The sequence below is a fragment of the Eutrigla gurnardus genome, assembly GCF_963514095.1.
Source record: "Eutrigla gurnardus genome assembly, chromosome: 9".
Classification (NCBI taxonomy): domain Eukaryota; kingdom Metazoa; phylum Chordata; class Actinopteri; order Perciformes; family Triglidae; genus Eutrigla; species Eutrigla gurnardus.
Genome location: NC_139923.1, coordinates 19497160 through 19514778, shown reverse-complemented (window position 1 = coordinate 19514778; position 17619 = coordinate 19497160). Strand labels below are relative to the sequence as shown.

Here is a 17619-nt window from a genome sequence, read left to right as displayed (position 1 = left end):
GGAGGAGGAGGACGAAGAACTGAACTCTCCGCCCACCCTGAAAAGAGGAGGTGGAACATTGGGGATAGAACCATGATGTCACTGGCAGCCAATAAGAACTGTGGGTTGGGGACTGTTTGAGGCCTGTCAGCTGTCCTGCTCCATCCTGTCGGCAGCCCTTTTTTGCTGTTGGTACAGTCAGGCTCAGCATGGCTTTATGCATAGTCTGCCACATCACTGGCCTTTGGCCTCTAGCCTCTGACTTTTGACCCACGGGCTTGTCCTGGGCCCATATAGCGAGGAAGTGAGAGAGAAATGAGACACCCCATTGAAGGTCAGTTTCCTGTGTCACATGGGTTTTCACCCCTGCCCCGCCCCTTTAGGTGAGTCCTGTGTCCATTAACTCCCATGGAAGAAGTCAACAGAGACTATGACTGATTCTTTCACTTCATAGTCACCAAAGTTAATATTGGACACATTTTTCTTAAGCGAGGAGGAGGGATGGGAGTATCTTCGATAGAACCAAATGTCCTCATCCCGTTCCCCCATGCTGTTGAGTCCAGCTCCTCTGCAATCGAAGCTGTTGTGCATTTGCCACAAAAGCCCTGTCCCTAAACTAAATATGGTAGAGATTAGATGCGAGTCTGCAGTTGGTCATTCTTACGGTTTCCACGGTATCATGACTGCTTGTGTTTGAGATCACAAGTGATTGTTAGACATGCGTCATTGAAACGTAGGTTGAAACCGAGGAGTTGGTATCTGTGTCTCAGCCTGTTAGTGAAACTCACTTAAGGTGACGTAACCCCAAATTTGTTCACTTGTAAACAGTGTCTTTTTTTCTTTTCTTTACTGCACAGGGTTTGTGCAACTGCCATATTTGGTGCTGTTGTTACCCATTTGCTAATGAGGAGTTGACTGTTTACTGAATTGTAATCACTTTTCTTCCTGTAATGGGTGACTTTACATTTACATGATAACCAACACCGGCTGTTTGATTGTCACCTTCAACCGCGTGGAATAAAGGAGGTGTTTGAGGAAATATACCCCCTGCCTTTGGCATTCAGAGACATTCTTTGATGTAAAAGGATCAAGTGAACACAAGCGTAATGTTAAATGCTGCCAAACATTTCCCATCGTCGGTCCTCTTTGGTCTTATCAGTGTGCAAACATGACACAAAGTCAGCAGTAAGTGCCTTTATTCCTCTCTGTCTATGAAGTACCTGCAAGCTGCAAGCGTTTAACTCCCCGTGCAGATAGGAAATTGGCAGAACAAGCATGATGTTTGTGTATTTACAATGAAACACTAACTCCCTAACAGGTCTATTCATTGCACTTGAAAGGACTGGCCTACAGTCTCAGTGCAAACCCTCCAGTTGGAGAGAATAGTCTCAATGTCTCGTCGTAACAGATGTTAACTCTGGGCACAACTGTCCCTGCTGAACCCGCGGCTTGTCCAAATGCAGCCTCACAAATAGGATGCTGTGCGTACCCTCAAGGAACTCACTGTGAAAATGAAATTAAGTGAAGGGAAAAAAAAGGAAATCCTGAATCCAGATGTCATTTTTGAAGTGGCTAATAGGACCGTACAGAATGTCAGGCTCCACTGAGGTGGCAGACACTGAGGCGTGTATCCCAAAGAGAAGAGGGAGATGCACTGGAGAAATGGGGCTGAGCGACGGCATTTCACCGCAGTCTGTTTGCACGAGCCAACAACCAGCCTCTGTCATCCGAGAGACAGGACTGCAGTCAGACGTACAGACAGAGGCTGCAATGTAAGCTATGTATACAGTTTGGTGGCATGCTCCTAAATATGACCCCCCATGTACACACACACACACACATGCAAACAAACACCAATCCTTACACACACATAAAATGTAACCAAACTGAAGTGTAATTTCAGGATTTACAGTCCACTTGCTATCAGCTCAGTAATCGACTAATGGCCTTCACAGTGTTTGCAAAGCACTCCGTTTTAACCTGGTAGGAATGTTCGCTGTGAACCTAAACTTTTATCCCCATCAGCTTTTTAGCTCAAGGCAAATGTTGCTACGCTTAATCAGGATTAGGGCCTCCTTGAAGTCGATGTGAAATTAAGATGTGTCATTTTGAATCCAGACGTCGTGCCAGCAGGGAGAATGTACGCCAGACAGCGTGCCAGGACGAAGTCTGGGCACCGTGTGCCGCAGAGCTGCAGATGGTCATCTACAGAAATAGGCCTTGGCATCGGCACCCTTACTATTCTGATGCTCTGGTGATGATGAGCTGAACTAAGTTTAGGTAGCTAACTATGAAGCGAGGAATCTCTGTCTGTCTGTGTGTCTGTGTGTCCTTCGCATATCTCGAGAGTCCGATCCACTTCACACATGGGTATTGCTTGGGACCCAAGGACGTGCAGCGTTCCAGTTGGTGAAATCTGGACGTGCGACCAAGTTCAACATGATCAAACTTTGAATAAACTAGCGACTACCGCTCTGTGCAGCATGCATGTTATCCACAGAGGGCCTTTACAGGCAAATCTGGCTATAATAACATTACAAAAGAACACGTCTTCACTTCTCTGGAGGCAACAAGCAAACGTAGCAGGCTGTTCTCAAGAGGGGGTCCATTGTAGCCAGCGGATATCCGGGCCAAGACTACCGTTTCTATGCACTGCTCATTGAGATGCAAGACGGGAGTTGAGAAATTATGTGTACAACCGGATTGTTTCTCCTGTAGTCCGTTTACAAGCTAATTTTAAACTAATAAAAAGCAAAATCATTGTCAGATGGTAGCCGGTGGGTTCTGTGATTGCATCGGACTCTTTACCTGCATCCAACCAAAGCCTGCTTGAATGTGATTGGTCAATACTACGTGGACTACAAATGGAAACCAAAATGCTTCTGATGCCAACATTTTGAATGCAGAAACTGTTTCTAAAGATTATGCTCTCACTGACACCACCCAGCTAGCAAAAGGGCCGACACATCTCCCCAGCCAGCCAGCAGAGCACAGCCAGGAAACATACTGTATTTAATGAAGCAGATCTGGGAAGTCAGGTATTTTTAGAAGCCACTTTTAGCGAGAGGAAACACCAGAGAGAGAAAAAAAAAGTAGTTCTCCCTGAAGTTTCTTTTACCATAATAATGCCAAGCTTAGCTTTTTATTTCGTTTTTTTTAGCAGATTTTTTGTAATTTTCCGTCGGATCCGCACGTCTCTCCTCCACTATCCAAATATGGCCACTTCAGATGTCCAGCTTTGGCCTTGGCTTAGTCTTAGTCTTGGCTTTGTTTGATCTCTCTGTTCACTTCTTCACATGAACATTTGGATTCCCTGTGAAGCTCTTTTTAAAGGGACATGTTTATTTGCCCTCTCCTATGAACCTTCATACCACTTTTCTTTCTATATCTTGCTATACATGAACTAAAAGCAATTTTTCTACATAGATTCATCTGCAGATTCTCGATTTTGTCTCTAAAATGTCAGAAAATAGTGAACAACGCTTACTGCAATCTCTTTCTTGTTTTATCCAACCAGCAATCCATAACCCAAATATATTTCCTCTACTTTATAACAAAGATAAGCATGAAGTCCTCAAATCTGTGTAGTTGGAACTAGCTCATATTTAACCTTTCTGCCTGAAAAATTACACAATATTGGAAGGCTATTTGAATAGTTTGAGAGTGACGCTCGTCTGCTACGTCAATAATCTAATCAAACAATTAACCTTTTTTTCCCCCAGCCATACAGGAATTGCCTCAAGAATTAGGATGAGTTGAGCGGAAATAGTGTTCAGATATCGCAACCATGTGGTTACTATTAATCCCTTTTGTCTTTTATTGGCTTTCAGACCATTCCCTACCTCTTAACTAAAAACACAAAGTGTTTCTGCATGTGACGGCGCTGCATACCTGTGTCCTGTTAATAAGTGTAATAAACAACAAAGCAACAACAACAGCAGCTGCAGAGTTGGCTGAGGCCTGAGGGTAGAAGGAAGGGGTGTGTGTGTGTGATAGAGTGTGTGTGTTGTTGTGACTGAATGCGAGTGAGGGGAAATGCCATGCATGCCTGAACACACAGACCAGCACATAGTTGTGTGAAAAACACATTGCTGGTCTTTAGTGGGCATGGGAGTGGAAGAGACCCAGAAACACTGGGACGGGGAGGAATGGGCTCACACACACCTTTGTGCGCAGGACTGAACAGAGATTTTAGCCAAGCTTTCCTGATCCAGCTGTCTGCACGAGAAAATCATCATGACACTGAGCCATGTTCCCATTCGAGAAAAACACCCTCTGATCAGCAGAAAGGTCGATGGTGCCGAACGTGCGCAGCCAGACACGCTGTCTGAAAAGGTGAAAAACACCACTTTAGATTAGATCAGTCCATCCCGGCATATGAGACTATCGCTGTAGCGGTAAGACAGCGCTGGAACCCCTGATGCGGTTTGCCTTTGGCTGGGAGTGGAGGAAGCATCCTCTCTCTGGCCGTCTTGGCTGATGTGGTTTAAACAAGTGTCTGTAGTGATCCACCGGGGGCTCCCAGAGAGGATGGGGTTGCCGGATGAGGATGTGGCCTGATGGAGCTCAGGGAGCTCGGGTGTCGAGCTGCGATCGGTACTGCAGCAGCCCCTGATGGGCCTTCCGTCTGCTACGGTGCTCCCGTTTTGCTACCTTAATGTCTGCTACTGCTCTCAGCTCTGGTAACCTGAGCTCAGCGGGCCTGGCTCTGCACGGAGTGGGAAGCTTTGCATCCCCACAGTGCAGCATTACTGTAGTGTGCAGCAGGGTGAATACTTGGGTAAATGGAGGTGATGTAGAGATAAATGTAATCATGAGCTAATGGTGCTACGGCCTCGTTTACATTATGCAGCAAGAACAGGCGATGTGACTGACAGTTAATGTGCAGCTACTACAGTAACCGCCTTCAAAATCATGCAGTCACAGCAGAGCGTGTGGTTATGTTCTTATTTTCCAGTGCAAACATTTTTTTTATCCTGTGCACAGTTTTATTTTAACCATATTCATACTCTTACATTTAACTAAACCATCCTAAAAACCACATTCGGCTTCGGGCAGAATAGTTTTTCTTTTCATCCTAGTCTCTCAGCATGTTTTGGTTTTGAGCTGAGTTTCCAGGTAAGAGTCAGCACTATTTACAGGCATAATGGTACTAAGGCTTGTTGTTGAGTAAGCTACATCTGTTCAGCTTTTCCCTTAACTTATGGTTTCTCCGAAACTGTGGAAAAGCCATGCTTAATCACTATGGTTACGACTCCCCTCCGAATGCCTGCTCAAGAGAGGACTTGTTTACCATCTCTGCTCCAGACTCAATAACATGTCAGTCACCAGGATTAGGACCTCCCCTCCCCACCTGCTATTGGTCCAGCTGATAGCTCCCAGTATAACCCCCACCCTCCTCTTCTCCGGCACCCTCCTCCCCGTCGCCCCTCCCCTCGAGCCCCATTGTGAATAATGAATGATTTCCCAACTGTCTGTCACGCTTCCTACTTATCTTCAGTGACGCAGGGAAAAAAAAGACGCCGCGCTTTGAAATGCTATGAAGAATGAAATATTTAATCTTTCATTAGATCATAGATTTATGTTTCTCTGTGTTTGGCCCCAGTGATTGGTTTGGGGGGAAATTACACCAGTTTACCACATTCCTTTAATTTTCCCACAATACTCCATCTTCAGAGGTGGCGGTGTCCTGCTGGCAGTCAAAGTGTCTCCCAGCCTCCCAATGTAAATAGTGTAGTAGTCCCTTACACAGCGTGCTCTGTAGCAAACGGGACATGACTCGCATTCACATGAGGAGCACTGCTGCACTGTAATCCTCTTCCTCTCAAGCACCTTATTCAATAAAGTACTGCATTCTTTTGAGAGTCCACGTTTGAACCCCCTCACCCATCTTCCTGCTACACACACACACACACACACACACACACACACACACACACACACCCTTCTCCGAGCAGACAGTGTTGAAATCTAGCCATCTTGTTATCAGATTGAAGTTGTTTTTTAGTCTATACAGACTGTGGGGAAAGAGGAGGGGTGAGGCATGGTTTCGAGTTCTGGATCGCATGACCCTGACCCCCCCACCCCCTTGCTTTGAGTAGGTAAGGTTAACCTAACGGGGGAATACGTTTAATGCTTGCCTCCTCTTGCGCTACTGCGGCCTCTTTTTTGGGGGGGTCCGAAACTGGTATTTACATCCTTGCACGTTATTTATTTTTTTTCAGCTATATGTTCCTCCTTCCGTCTCATCTCACATTTCACCTCCATGAACATGTTTGCTGTCAAAATAGCCTAGTCATCTCAGATTTCCGAAGAAATTCCATGTGTTGTTGTTGTGATTTTGCAGCGGAACGAGAACAACATTCTTCCCCTTTGAATGCTCTGTGGCCTGAAACATTCAGCAGATTCTTCACATAGCCCCGCGACTGGAGGATACCTTGGGAACAAAAAAGCCAAACTGTGCACAGTTCTCGTCTGTCGCAGCGTATTGGCATCTTCCTCACACTGCTGCCGTGGTTAATGTCAAGTTGTAGGCATGCACAAGCTCCTCAGAAGGAGACACCTCGTGAGCAGCCTCGTTTACTATGGATGAAATGGACCCGGCCACTCCACGTGTCGCAGCACTGTGGTGGACAGCAGGGGCAGCCTGGTGGTGTCCATGGTGTCTGACCTGGCAGCTCAGGGAAAGAGGAGGAGGAGGAGGAGGAGGAGGAGGAGGAGGAGGAGGAGGAGGGAGGGGGGTTGTGTAACTACTGTATGAGAGGAAAAACATCATAAACCTCCCCAAACCCACTCCCAGCAGCTCGACTTATTTGACTCTGCAGCCTCAGATCATTGTCAAAGCTTGTGTTTGGACAGTGTGTTCTCTGCAATGGTTGATGTGATACAGTGTTTACGTGTAGAGGTTCAAATCCCAACCTGCTGATGCTTGTAATTCATCCCTGCTCATATTAAACATCCACTCAGGGGACTTCAAGGATGATAAGAGGAGCCCCTTGTTAGGTAGTCCCTTTCCTTTGAAGTAGTGGAAACCCACAATGCCCTGCATAGCTATGTGTAGAGAGCAGCAGTGTGGAAATAGGGCCGCGTTAGGAGCATCTATAAATAGAGGATTGTATCCTCGATACCGCGGGGTTGTTTGGTCCCGCAGTAAAACCGGGTCGACTTATATGGATTCGAGGCAGCGACTCCCCCTCCCTCCTGCTTTCTTCTGGCGGAAGGTATGCATGTTTGGAATTTCTCTTCATTGAGGAATCTGTTAAAATGATGTGCAAAGCAAGGGACCTCCTCCAACAAGGCTCATTAGAGTTTGCCTTGGCTGCCCCCTTTTGGTTGGATTCCAAGAAAACGGAGCCTCCCTGATGTTTCTCACTCTGAAAATGAGCAACGCTGATTCGCCCGCTTTAAGCTCACTAATGTCAGCATCATATTTCCAATCAAAACACAGCTGTCATGTGAGAGCCTGTGTTTGTTGGCGTTTGATGCTGTAGTTTTAAAAAAGAGCTTTACCACTTGTCTTGGACCAGATGCAGAAGAGTTAGATACACTATTCACGAAGCACTACGGAGCCAGTCAACTCCTGGAGCAATGTGCACAGTGTGAGTGGGAAGCTTTACGTATCACAGGAAAGACCATACAGCTCATATAGCTAAATACTCCACTCATGTCATCAGGAATATATTCGTACTGCAGTAACTGCTGTGTCATATCAAGGTCTGTCTTATCAGGAGACAATTATTGGAAATTCCTGAGGTGCTGCAGTGTATTGAACAATAAAGATACTTTATCAGGTCTACTGAACGAGATTAGATTTCTTTTTTTTTTAGGAAATAATCAGAGATATTTGGGGTTTTTCTTTCTTCATAGAATTTTCCGAACAGACCATTTCACTCCTCTGCACCGTTCGATTCGACTGAATGTGAGGAAGAATTGTATTTGGGAGACGCCAGGAGTGGTTGGCAGTATGAGAGTGAGTGTTACTGTAGTGCACCGTCACGTTGTTTAACCTACAGATGTTTTTCGTGAAGCAACATGAAATATTCATCGGGAGAAGATTAGCTCAGCAGCCGGCTTCATTTTCTTGACTGATTCACAAAGTTAACCACTGATGCTCCGTCACCCGCGTTTCATTTAAAAGCAAATAAACAAGCCGAGCTTCTTTTCCTCCCTGTTCTCTGGCACACTCACATTCTCACATACTGTTATGGAGATGGCTGAAATAATGGCACTCTAGACAATTAAGTAATATGTGTAATATCGCATAATTACACATGAAATAGAGCGATGAAATGTGGGGTTTAGAATACTTTTGTCTGAGCGTGTAGGATTGTGTGTGTGTGTGTGTGTGTGTGTGCACATTCGCTTCCAGCTCTGGTTTTGCACCAGGAGGTGGTTGCTAAGGAACCAGGACTTTGCCGCCTGCACAAATTCTAATATGCAAAAAAAGTCCGATTTTTTTTAAAACAAAACAAATTAGCATGGATCACAGATTTCCCATCTATTTTCCCATAGAAACCGGACCCAGTCTTTCACAGAGCTGTTTCTTTTCTGTAGACAGAGTGTTCACTGTTTAACAGTGAACAATCATTGGCAGAAAGCACCCTGTCACCAGGCCTTTCACAACCATTCTTCCAAGTTCACAAACAGTCCAGGTGCTTTGTGGAGTGGACTCATCTGAAACTAGGGCACCCCTGCCTGCAGTGTCTTAAGATTAGTGAGCAGTGGGAATCATCTGCTTTCTCAGAAGTGCTTCTCCATAAATAGGCTACAGGATTGAAAACTCCTTCCATTTGCCATCTCCATCTCTGTCACTGTTAATTCAAGTGTAAAGCTGGTCATCATGAGTGGTTTATAAATCTACAAACAAGCACTCATCTTATTGTTGTCTTGTTACCTGCCATAAGTATATTCCTTCCCTTTATGTGTTAAGAAACAAACAGTTATTTTGAGTTGAAGGCTGCTCTATTAATGGTCGTTTTGAAAGCTCTGTTCAATATATGGTTTGTGGTGGTGCTGCTGAATTGTATTGTGTTGTGCTGACAGGTGTTTCTATTATTTTGTTCTCTATTTCTATCAATGAAAGTAGGTTGAATAATCAAAACACCCCTCTATGTTGAACCAACACCTCACAATAGAGGTAGTATTTACTGATGTATTACACAGCATTGGTTTTAGATATGTGGACCTAATAAACAACAGTGCAGTGTGTTTATATACACGTTACTGTGTATTCATCTTATTTATGTTCTTTCTGGCCTGTTACAGAGCAGATAACAATAATAACGCATCTAAATAGTCACGTTCTGAAGCGATTTAACCTTTTTTTACATGAGCTTTAAATCACAATATGTGCTTTATGAGCATTAGCTTTGGATCTTTTTGAGCTTCATCATCCTAGACTTTGTTGTAATGTTGCCCAGCAGTGCAGGCTGTTTACACGTGTTCAAAACTGACCTCTTCCCCATCTTTTCTCTGTCTCATCCAGTATGCCCGCAACACTGCAAGCTTGCCTGTACAGACGAGGGGGAGTGTTGTCACAGCCAGTGCCTGGGCAGCTGCACCGAACCCAACAACGACATGGCCTGCTCCGGCTGCCTCCACTACTACCACGAGGGCCACTGTGTGCCGGACTGTCCGCCGGACACTTTCAAGTTTGAGGGCTGGCGCTGCATCACCATGGACCTGTGCTCCCAAGTGCACCTGCCAGGCGACAATCACTTTGTCATCCACGGGGGGGAATGTATGCCCGACTGCCCCTCCGGCTTCACAAGCAACGAGAATAATCGGTAAAGACGCACCCTTCACTTCTAGTTTAGGTCCTGTTGGTTTGGAAAATGCCATAACGAATGACACATTGGATGTACAACACGTTAGGAGACACTCCGTAAAACATATTAAATTACATTTTTCTCAAGTATTCTTGTTTAATGGTGTATTTGAATTTGTATGGGATCATAATCATGATCTTTTTCACTAACAGAGAGAGAGGCTCTTAGTATTATTTCCTGGCTAATTCGTCTGTGAAGCTGTGTGGTTTCTCCTCATTATTCACAGACACTAAAGGTGCTCATGTGTTCACTGTGTACTTCTGCATAATGAATTTGTTTGCATAAAATATCCTTGAGCTAAACTTCACCTGGCCCTTCACCGGTTCCTTTAATAAAGTAGGTCTCAACACTGGAGGAGCTGATGGTTAATAATCGCACAATTTATGATTCAAGTTTAGACACTATAGAAAGAGTGAAATGTGCTCAACACGGTGCCGAGTTTTCAACACTCACTAGTAGATTAATACTTAAAGAAGAGACTCAGCTGCCCACTTGACTTGATTTCCCGTGCTTGACATTCACCTAGAACAAGAAAACATCTTTGTATGTAACTTGACAAGGACTTGCATACAAATACAGACTCTCTGCTGCTGTATATTTTTTGGCCATATCGTTGCTGTTTTGCCTCTGAGGTCAATACAGCGAGTCACTCTCTCACGCAGTTCAGATGAGGACCCATAAAAGATTAAACTCTCTGTGTGTGTGTGTGTGTGTGTGTGTGTGTGTGTGTGTGCGTGTGCGTGTGCGTGTGCGTGTGTGTGTGTGTGTGTGTGTGTGTGTGTGTGTGAGAGGTGACCTTGTATCATGCGATGAATTTATTTGCCTGAATCCTTTGGAATGCTTGGGAGACGGGGAGTGGACAAATTATTTCAGGGTGAGGTAGAAAAGTTCACAAAACCTTTTGCTCAATCTCTGACAGTTCTTTTTTTTTTTTTTTCTCTCCCCACATGTATTTCTTCTCGCTCTTCCCTGTGCTTCTGCTGTAAACAGTACGTTATGCAATGCCTGCAATGGCCCGTGTGATAAGCCCTGCACACCCCCTGTCATCGACTCCCTGGATGCTGCGCAGTCCCTGAAGGACTGCACTGTCATCGAAGGCAACCTGGATATCAACATCCGCCGTGGAAGTGAGTGCAGCTACACAGAGACACACGTACTGTAAATGTTGTAAATCAGCTTAGTAGACCATACTGCTCTACACGACATAGAATATTTCATTCGGCTAGAATCTCTTACGCTATAGCGATGCTTTACTCACTACGTTATACTGACTTATCTGTTGCGCTTGACTGCCCAGCAAATATTTTGATTACTGCGACAGATAAAGTTGGTGGTCTAAGCTGCTGGGATCCACAGTGAGGGCCACAAAACCAACATTACATCTGCTTCCTGCACTCTCACCCAATTATCACATTATCCTATAATGCTGTTTATTTGCTCAGTTGACAGGGCGGCTCACAAGCTAATCTCACATATGATAACGCCTATATAGCTTACAGTAGTGCTCATATTTGCGTTTGAGAGCTAGTCTGGATGTCATATTAGCAGCAAAAATCCCCGTGGATTTGTTAAAAAAACGTGGCTTTTTACATGCTGTTTTCTATGTGTGTGTCTGTGTTAATGGCATGTCCCCAGATAACATAGCGTCTGAGCTAGAGAGCTTCATGGGATTGATTCAGAAAGTGACGGGCTATGTGAAGATTCGACACTCCCACGCACTTGGCTCGCTGTCCTTCCTCAAGAGTCTGCGTTACATCAATGGCCAGGAACTCATCGACAAGTATGTCTGCGCTGTTTGTCTGCGCTATTTTGTCCGTGAATGCATGCATGCATGGGAGCGGTGACGGGGAATTCGAGGACATGAGCAGACAGCAGCTTAGCAGGGAGGCTGGCACCAACACAACAGTGGACTTAATTCATGGTGGATGCGTTCATGCACATTTATAAATCTAAATATAACAGTTGGAGTGTAATTTGAAATATGAGTCATGCAGACAGGCTAAGATAAGTGATTGTGGCAACGAAGCTAAATGGAAAGTCTCAGGTCCGTCAAACTGTGACAACAGCAGTAGTCTTAGATACGAGGGAAAGTTTTTTTGGTCATGGCAATGGGGTCATGGGAACTCCTGTCGCCCTGCTTGCTGTCATTTCTCCCAGGGTAAAGTTTCACACAGAGGAATGCTGTTGAGGATGGCAGACATTCCTTTCGCTCTGGAGGTGTTCTGCTGCATTACTGACGGCTGGAGCTCAGAGTAGCACGGCGCTGTTTCTGTTTCATGTCCTCCTCTGTACGAACCCAAGCTGTCAGACAGACAGACCTGACCTCATGTGACTTCCACCTATTCTAGTGCTTAACGCTGCCACCAGGTGGCAAAAAACACATTTCTGACAACTTCAGCTTCAACATCCAATACCTATATGAGATGGTTATAACCTCCTCTCGATCTCCTTCCATTGTCAGCATGTATTCCTTCTCCGCCATCGACAACCAGCACCTGCAGTATCTGTGGGACTGGAGTCAACACAACCTGACTATTAGGAACGGACGCCTTTTCTTCCGTCTGAACCCCAAACTCTGCATGTCTGAGATCCACAAGATGTGGGAGAAGACGGGCATCGCTGTGAAGCCAGAGGAGGGAGATTTCCGTAACAACGGCGAAAGGGCCAGCTGTGAGTACATTCACATCAACTTTGACAGATTGATCTACATTTTTTGTTGTGATTGATCATACAATAGACACAATATGTGAGCCATTCAGTGTGTTCAGTGTTGTAATATTTTATGTATCTTTAATGTGGGTCTGTCTCAACAGGTGAAAGCCACACCTTGAAGTTCAAGTCTAACATTACTTCAAGCCATACGATCAAGTTGACGTGGGAGCGCTACCGGCCGCCGAACTACAGAGACCTTATCAGCTTCATAGTTTACTACAAGGAGTCGTGAGTACTTAGAAATCAATAATCTATAATACACTGCCACAAAATGTATGGTATGCTTTGGAAAATGGTTGGCAGAAATATGCAAAACCAATGACAAAGATGAACCATATCTTCAAACATGACCTTGAACAGGTTTTCCTTTCATACTAACAATCAGTAGAGTAGAGGTCATTGTTTCCTAAATGGTGCCATTTCTTAAACAAAGTCCCTTTTTCACAGCCCTTTCCAGAACATCACAGAGTTTGACGGGCAGGACGGCTGTGGCTCAAACAGCTGGCACATGGTGGATGTGGATTTCCCACAGGATAAAATCAACGACCCCAAAGTCAGCCTTCAACACCTCAAACCCTGGACCCAGTATGCTATTTTTGTGAAGGCCATTACCCTGCAAGTGGAGGACAAACACATTACTGGGGCAAAGAGTGATATCATCTACATTCGCACACGCCCGTCGCGTAAGTCTGACCATCATGCTGTTGGCACCAATACCAGTAATGTCACCTCCTGAGGAGTTCTTGTGCAACATTTGAATGTAACATACCACGACTTTGGCCCTATTGCAGTGCCGTCGATGCCCAAAGATGCCCGTTCCTATGCCAACTCCTCAACCAGGCTAATGGTGAAGTGGTCCCCTCCAGCTTTTCCCAATGGCAACCTGACCTACTACCTGATCCGCTGGCAGCAGCAGCCTGAGGACAGGGAGCTCTACCAACACAACTACTGCTCCAAAGGTGTGCATCGTTTTAATGTCACAGCTTTCCTACTGATAAGTCCTTTCTGGGCAATGCGTTTATTTGCTTATTATTTGATAATGCAGAATGCTTCCCATTGCTGAACACTCTTGGTTTCTCCTAAAACAGAGCTGAAGACCCCGAACAGTGTCCCGGCCACAGGGTTCACGGACATGGAAGACAACACCAAGCCCACCAAGTCAGACGTGGCAGGGGCAGAGAAGGGCCCGTGCTGCGCTTGCCAGAAGACGCCTGAGGAGAAAGAACGGGACAAGGATGTCCGTGTCTTTTTTAAAATCTTCGAGAACTTCCTTCACAACGCCATCTTCCTGCCGAGGTAACCACAGATGTTGTGGAGATTACAGTATCAGCTTCACGCTGATCAGAAACTGTTTACAGCCCCCGGATCTGTGCCTCCTTTCATTCTGTGGCGACGGCGATCAAAGACCTCGACGTGTTTGCCTTGATGGGTCAAAATGAGGAATGAGGTGGTGGCCCCGGCGTAATGGCTCCTCTGTGGAGCAGACAGCATCCGAGCATGGGGGCGGAGATGGACCTGACGGAGGCTGAGCCGGCCTGCTGGGCTCGGCCCTTTTGTCAGGGGGTGCAGATGAAGAGACATGCTGAGTAGTGATCTAAAGCCTTCTTAGCACTCTTGTGGCTTTACGCTGCCATGGCAACAGTGGCACAGGGGGGGGGGGAGCTAGCAGGCAGCAATTTAGGCAACACAAACAAACCCAGGAGAGAGATGTGATTAAAGAGTCTGAAGGGCCTAGTTTGGCTGCACACTCGTAGCGTCTTATGCTTTTGTTCCCCACAATAGGGACCGACATCTGTGTTGTGTTATCATTTTTGTTGCTCGTGGCTAAGGATGTTTCACTGTTTCAAAGAGTCCCGCTCCGTTCTCCTCCCACAGTCAAATACGGAGCGCCTCCATATACTTGTTGCTTCCCACTTAGCACACTCAGTGGGTATCTTATAAATCCATACCTTTAAATGATGCCTCCGAGACTGCAGAGTTCAAAACAGCATTCCAGTGCCCTTCTCTTTTCCTTCTGCAAGCTCTTGTGGAATTGGATCAATATGTCTTTGGCGGAAGAATAATAAAACCGCTTTCTGTTCTAATTGAACTCATACCCCCTCCTCCTCCCTCCCTTCCTCCTCTCTCTGGCTATGTTGATTTGTTATAGTATAGCTGTCTAGGAAACCAGCGGATCGCAGGTCCGGGGCCTGCAGCAAAGGCTCGGGCTGCTTATGCACAGACTCTCTGCTGTAACAGAGCCAGCATTATTACACACCACTCCAGGGAGAGGGCTTGAAAACCGGGGAGGTTTTTTCAAAGGTTCAGGGTTTAGACCCAGGGTGAGGGGAAAGAGGGGCGGGTGAAAACAGACACAGAAAGAAGAGGAAATGTTTTCCATTCTGTCCCCCTCCAGTCTGCACTCAACTCTCCTCCTCCCCTTGCACGCTCTCTTTGTCCGTTTTTTTTTTTTTGCTTCTTTTATTTTTTGTTCTGGAGTGAGACAGCTGCCAGGAAATGTACAGTGAATCCATCTGGAATTTAAATGAATTAGGGAAGAGCCCCATCAGCCGTAGACAAATAGAAAGTAAGGCAGGCTGATTGAGTGGAGGAGAGGGAGGGCGGCTGCACAAAGAGGATGGCTGCCAGTGTCCGTTTAGGAGACCTTGTGGTACGATCCAAAAGCTGTCATCAGCTGACTGGAGAACTTATTTACGGTAATCGCTTCCTGTTGGAACGCGTAATGATTACATACAAGATGAATTGGTATGAACTCCCTGGAAGTATACCTCTTCTTTTGTCAGATCCAGAGATTTTGAGCCTGCAATATGTGCTGCTGCAGTTTAGGCTAATAATGTGCTGCTGTACTCTGTGCCACAGACTCGATGTGTAGTCACAGCATTCCTCTCTGGATGCCATTGTGTAAAGGTAGATGTTTTTTAGGGGGCGGCACTAACACCAAGACACTAAGTGTAGTAACTCACTAGTGATAAGGTCACACTTCAGTCAGCTGAGGAGCTTCTTAACCTTACTCTCATTGCACGTACAGAAATTGGATCCCTCAAATTTTCATTCATCAGGCCTCTCAGTGGGGTCTACACGTCTCTCTTCCTCTTCTTCTATCACTTTTTATACAGGATAGCTCGAGATTTAAGAGTGCAAATCTGCATCTCTCAGGTCGGAACTCTCCTGTCAGTTTTCATGCATTATTTTATGTATTTTTCAAGAGTAACAACAGCAGATTTGAGTGCTGGATCGTATGGCACTAGTTATAACTGTCAGAGAGGAATGTTGACATGTCAGTGCGACTGGTCTTTCCCACCAGTCTGTCTGTGTTTGTACAGAGGTGCATGTCTGCTCAGACAAAAATGCTTGACTGTAGACTTGCTTGGTGGCAGAGCTGAAACTATTTGTCAAAAGCAAAACAAAATTGTGCTTCTTAATTGTGATGATTGGCAGCTTTCTTTGTCTCGATTGATAGTAAAAAAAAATGTGGGTGTTGATTTATTAAAAAAAAAAAACTTTTAGGCATCACTTTAGGTTTTTGTAAGCTTTGATGAGCAATATTCACTTTTTATGCACTAAAAAATTAATTGATTAATCGTGGAAAATCACCAGATTGATCAATGATGAAAGTAATTGTGAGTTGCAGCCCTAATTCCCAGTAAACAGTTTGAATCGTTTTAACTGTATACTGTTAACCTAGCCACCTGTTCATGGTGTCCTCGTTACATTTCCAAACGACCCCTGAACATTTATCACCTCTCTAGAGCTCTGTAAAAGCTCCATATACCTGTTGTCACCGGCTGTCAATGCGAATCGTTTCCTTTGTCCGTCTGTCTCAGCTGACCACCCTGTCGGCTCCGCTGGTTACTACTGTCGGCTCGGTGCCTCCGCTGCCGCTACAGTCCCAGCTGTCAGTGCCTGCTTGTCCTCAATAATAATGATGTCCAGCTCCAGCTTATCAGCTGCACTATGAGGTCCATTCCCTGCAACGCCGTCAGTTTGGCAGCTGATAATTGGCTATTTTGAGTGAACAGTTTGGTTCAAAATGTCACAAAGATATGTTATATTTTCTGTCGTATCAGCTTGTTGTTGTTATTTTTTTACATTGAGACTTCAGTGATGATATCAACCTCAACAGGATGCTTCAGCTTGATGTCAAATGCTCTTGGGAGTTATAAACCTACAATAATTTGTCCCGATAGTTTTTCCAGCACATATATTTTGTTATAATAACATCGCCTACTGTTCTTACTCTGTATTTCAGGCCTCCAGATCGTCGCCGTAGAGATGTCTTTGGCATGGCTAACAACACACTGTTCGGTGAGGGTGTTGGTAGGGGGAACGCCTCCCTTGGTCCAGGGGATAACAGTACAGATGGCATTCCTCCCATCAAGGAGTACCCCTTCTTAGAGGACAGGAGCACCGCAGAATATTTGGAGATCCCCAACATGCAGCCCTTCACCGTCTACCACATTGACATCCATGCGTGTAACGAGGAGGTGGGACGCTGTAGCGCTGGAGCCTTCGTCTTCTCCAGGACCAAACCAGCAGGTTAGAAAGCGACCTGGATGCAGTCTGTGATGGGAATGTGACACAGTATGCCGTTATCTTCCAGTGCATTGTAGACACATAGTAATTGTATACGTGTGTGTGTGTGTTTCCCAGTCAAAGCAGATGACATCCCTGGAAAGGTGATCTATGAGAGGTGTGAGAAGGTTGAAGGTTGCGTGCTCCTGTACTGGCCGGAGCCCGTCATGCCAAACGGACTCATCCTGATGTACGCCATCCAGTACCGTCTGGGGACTGAGGTGAGCCACGCTGGGGATACCTAAAGAACACAAAAGATATCATGAGCACAACGATGCTTCCCACTTTCAGCAGCTTCTAGTGTCAAAACTCTGTACATACATCATTCAAACAGTAACCACTGTGTGTTTGTTGCCTTTTCAGCCTGAGAAACACGAGTGCGTGTCGCGGGAGCAGTACCGCAAGCACAAAGGAGCTCGGATCACCAACCTGGGCTCGGGGAACTACTCCGCTCATGTGCGCGCCATTTCACTGGCAGGGAACGGCTCTTGGACGGAGAGCGTGTCCTTCTACGTGCCGCCACCCAAAC

The 17619-nt window shown here is 45.6% G+C and overlaps 1 protein-coding gene across 1 annotated transcript in view; it reads left to right on the top strand.

The window, feature by feature from the left end:
- igf1ra (insulin-like growth factor 1a receptor) overlaps positions 1-17619 on the top strand; it is a 69294-nt gene that overhangs the window by 38435 nt on the left and 13240 nt on the right. Inside the window, exons 3-13 of the mRNA XM_084016785.1 lie at positions 9464-9764; positions 10797-10933; positions 11442-11586; positions 12268-12476; positions 12620-12746; positions 12966-13201; positions 13310-13477; positions 13607-13814; positions 16768-17054; positions 17169-17311; positions 17454-17619. Of these exons, the coding sequence (XP_083872911.1) occupies positions 9464-9764; positions 10797-10933; positions 11442-11586; positions 12268-12476; positions 12620-12746; positions 12966-13201; positions 13310-13477; positions 13607-13814; positions 16768-17054; positions 17169-17311; positions 17454-17619 (2127 nt within the window). The remainder of the gene's footprint in view (positions 1-9463; positions 9765-10796; positions 10934-11441; positions 11587-12267; positions 12477-12619; positions 12747-12965; positions 13202-13309; positions 13478-13606; positions 13815-16767; positions 17055-17168; positions 17312-17453) is intronic.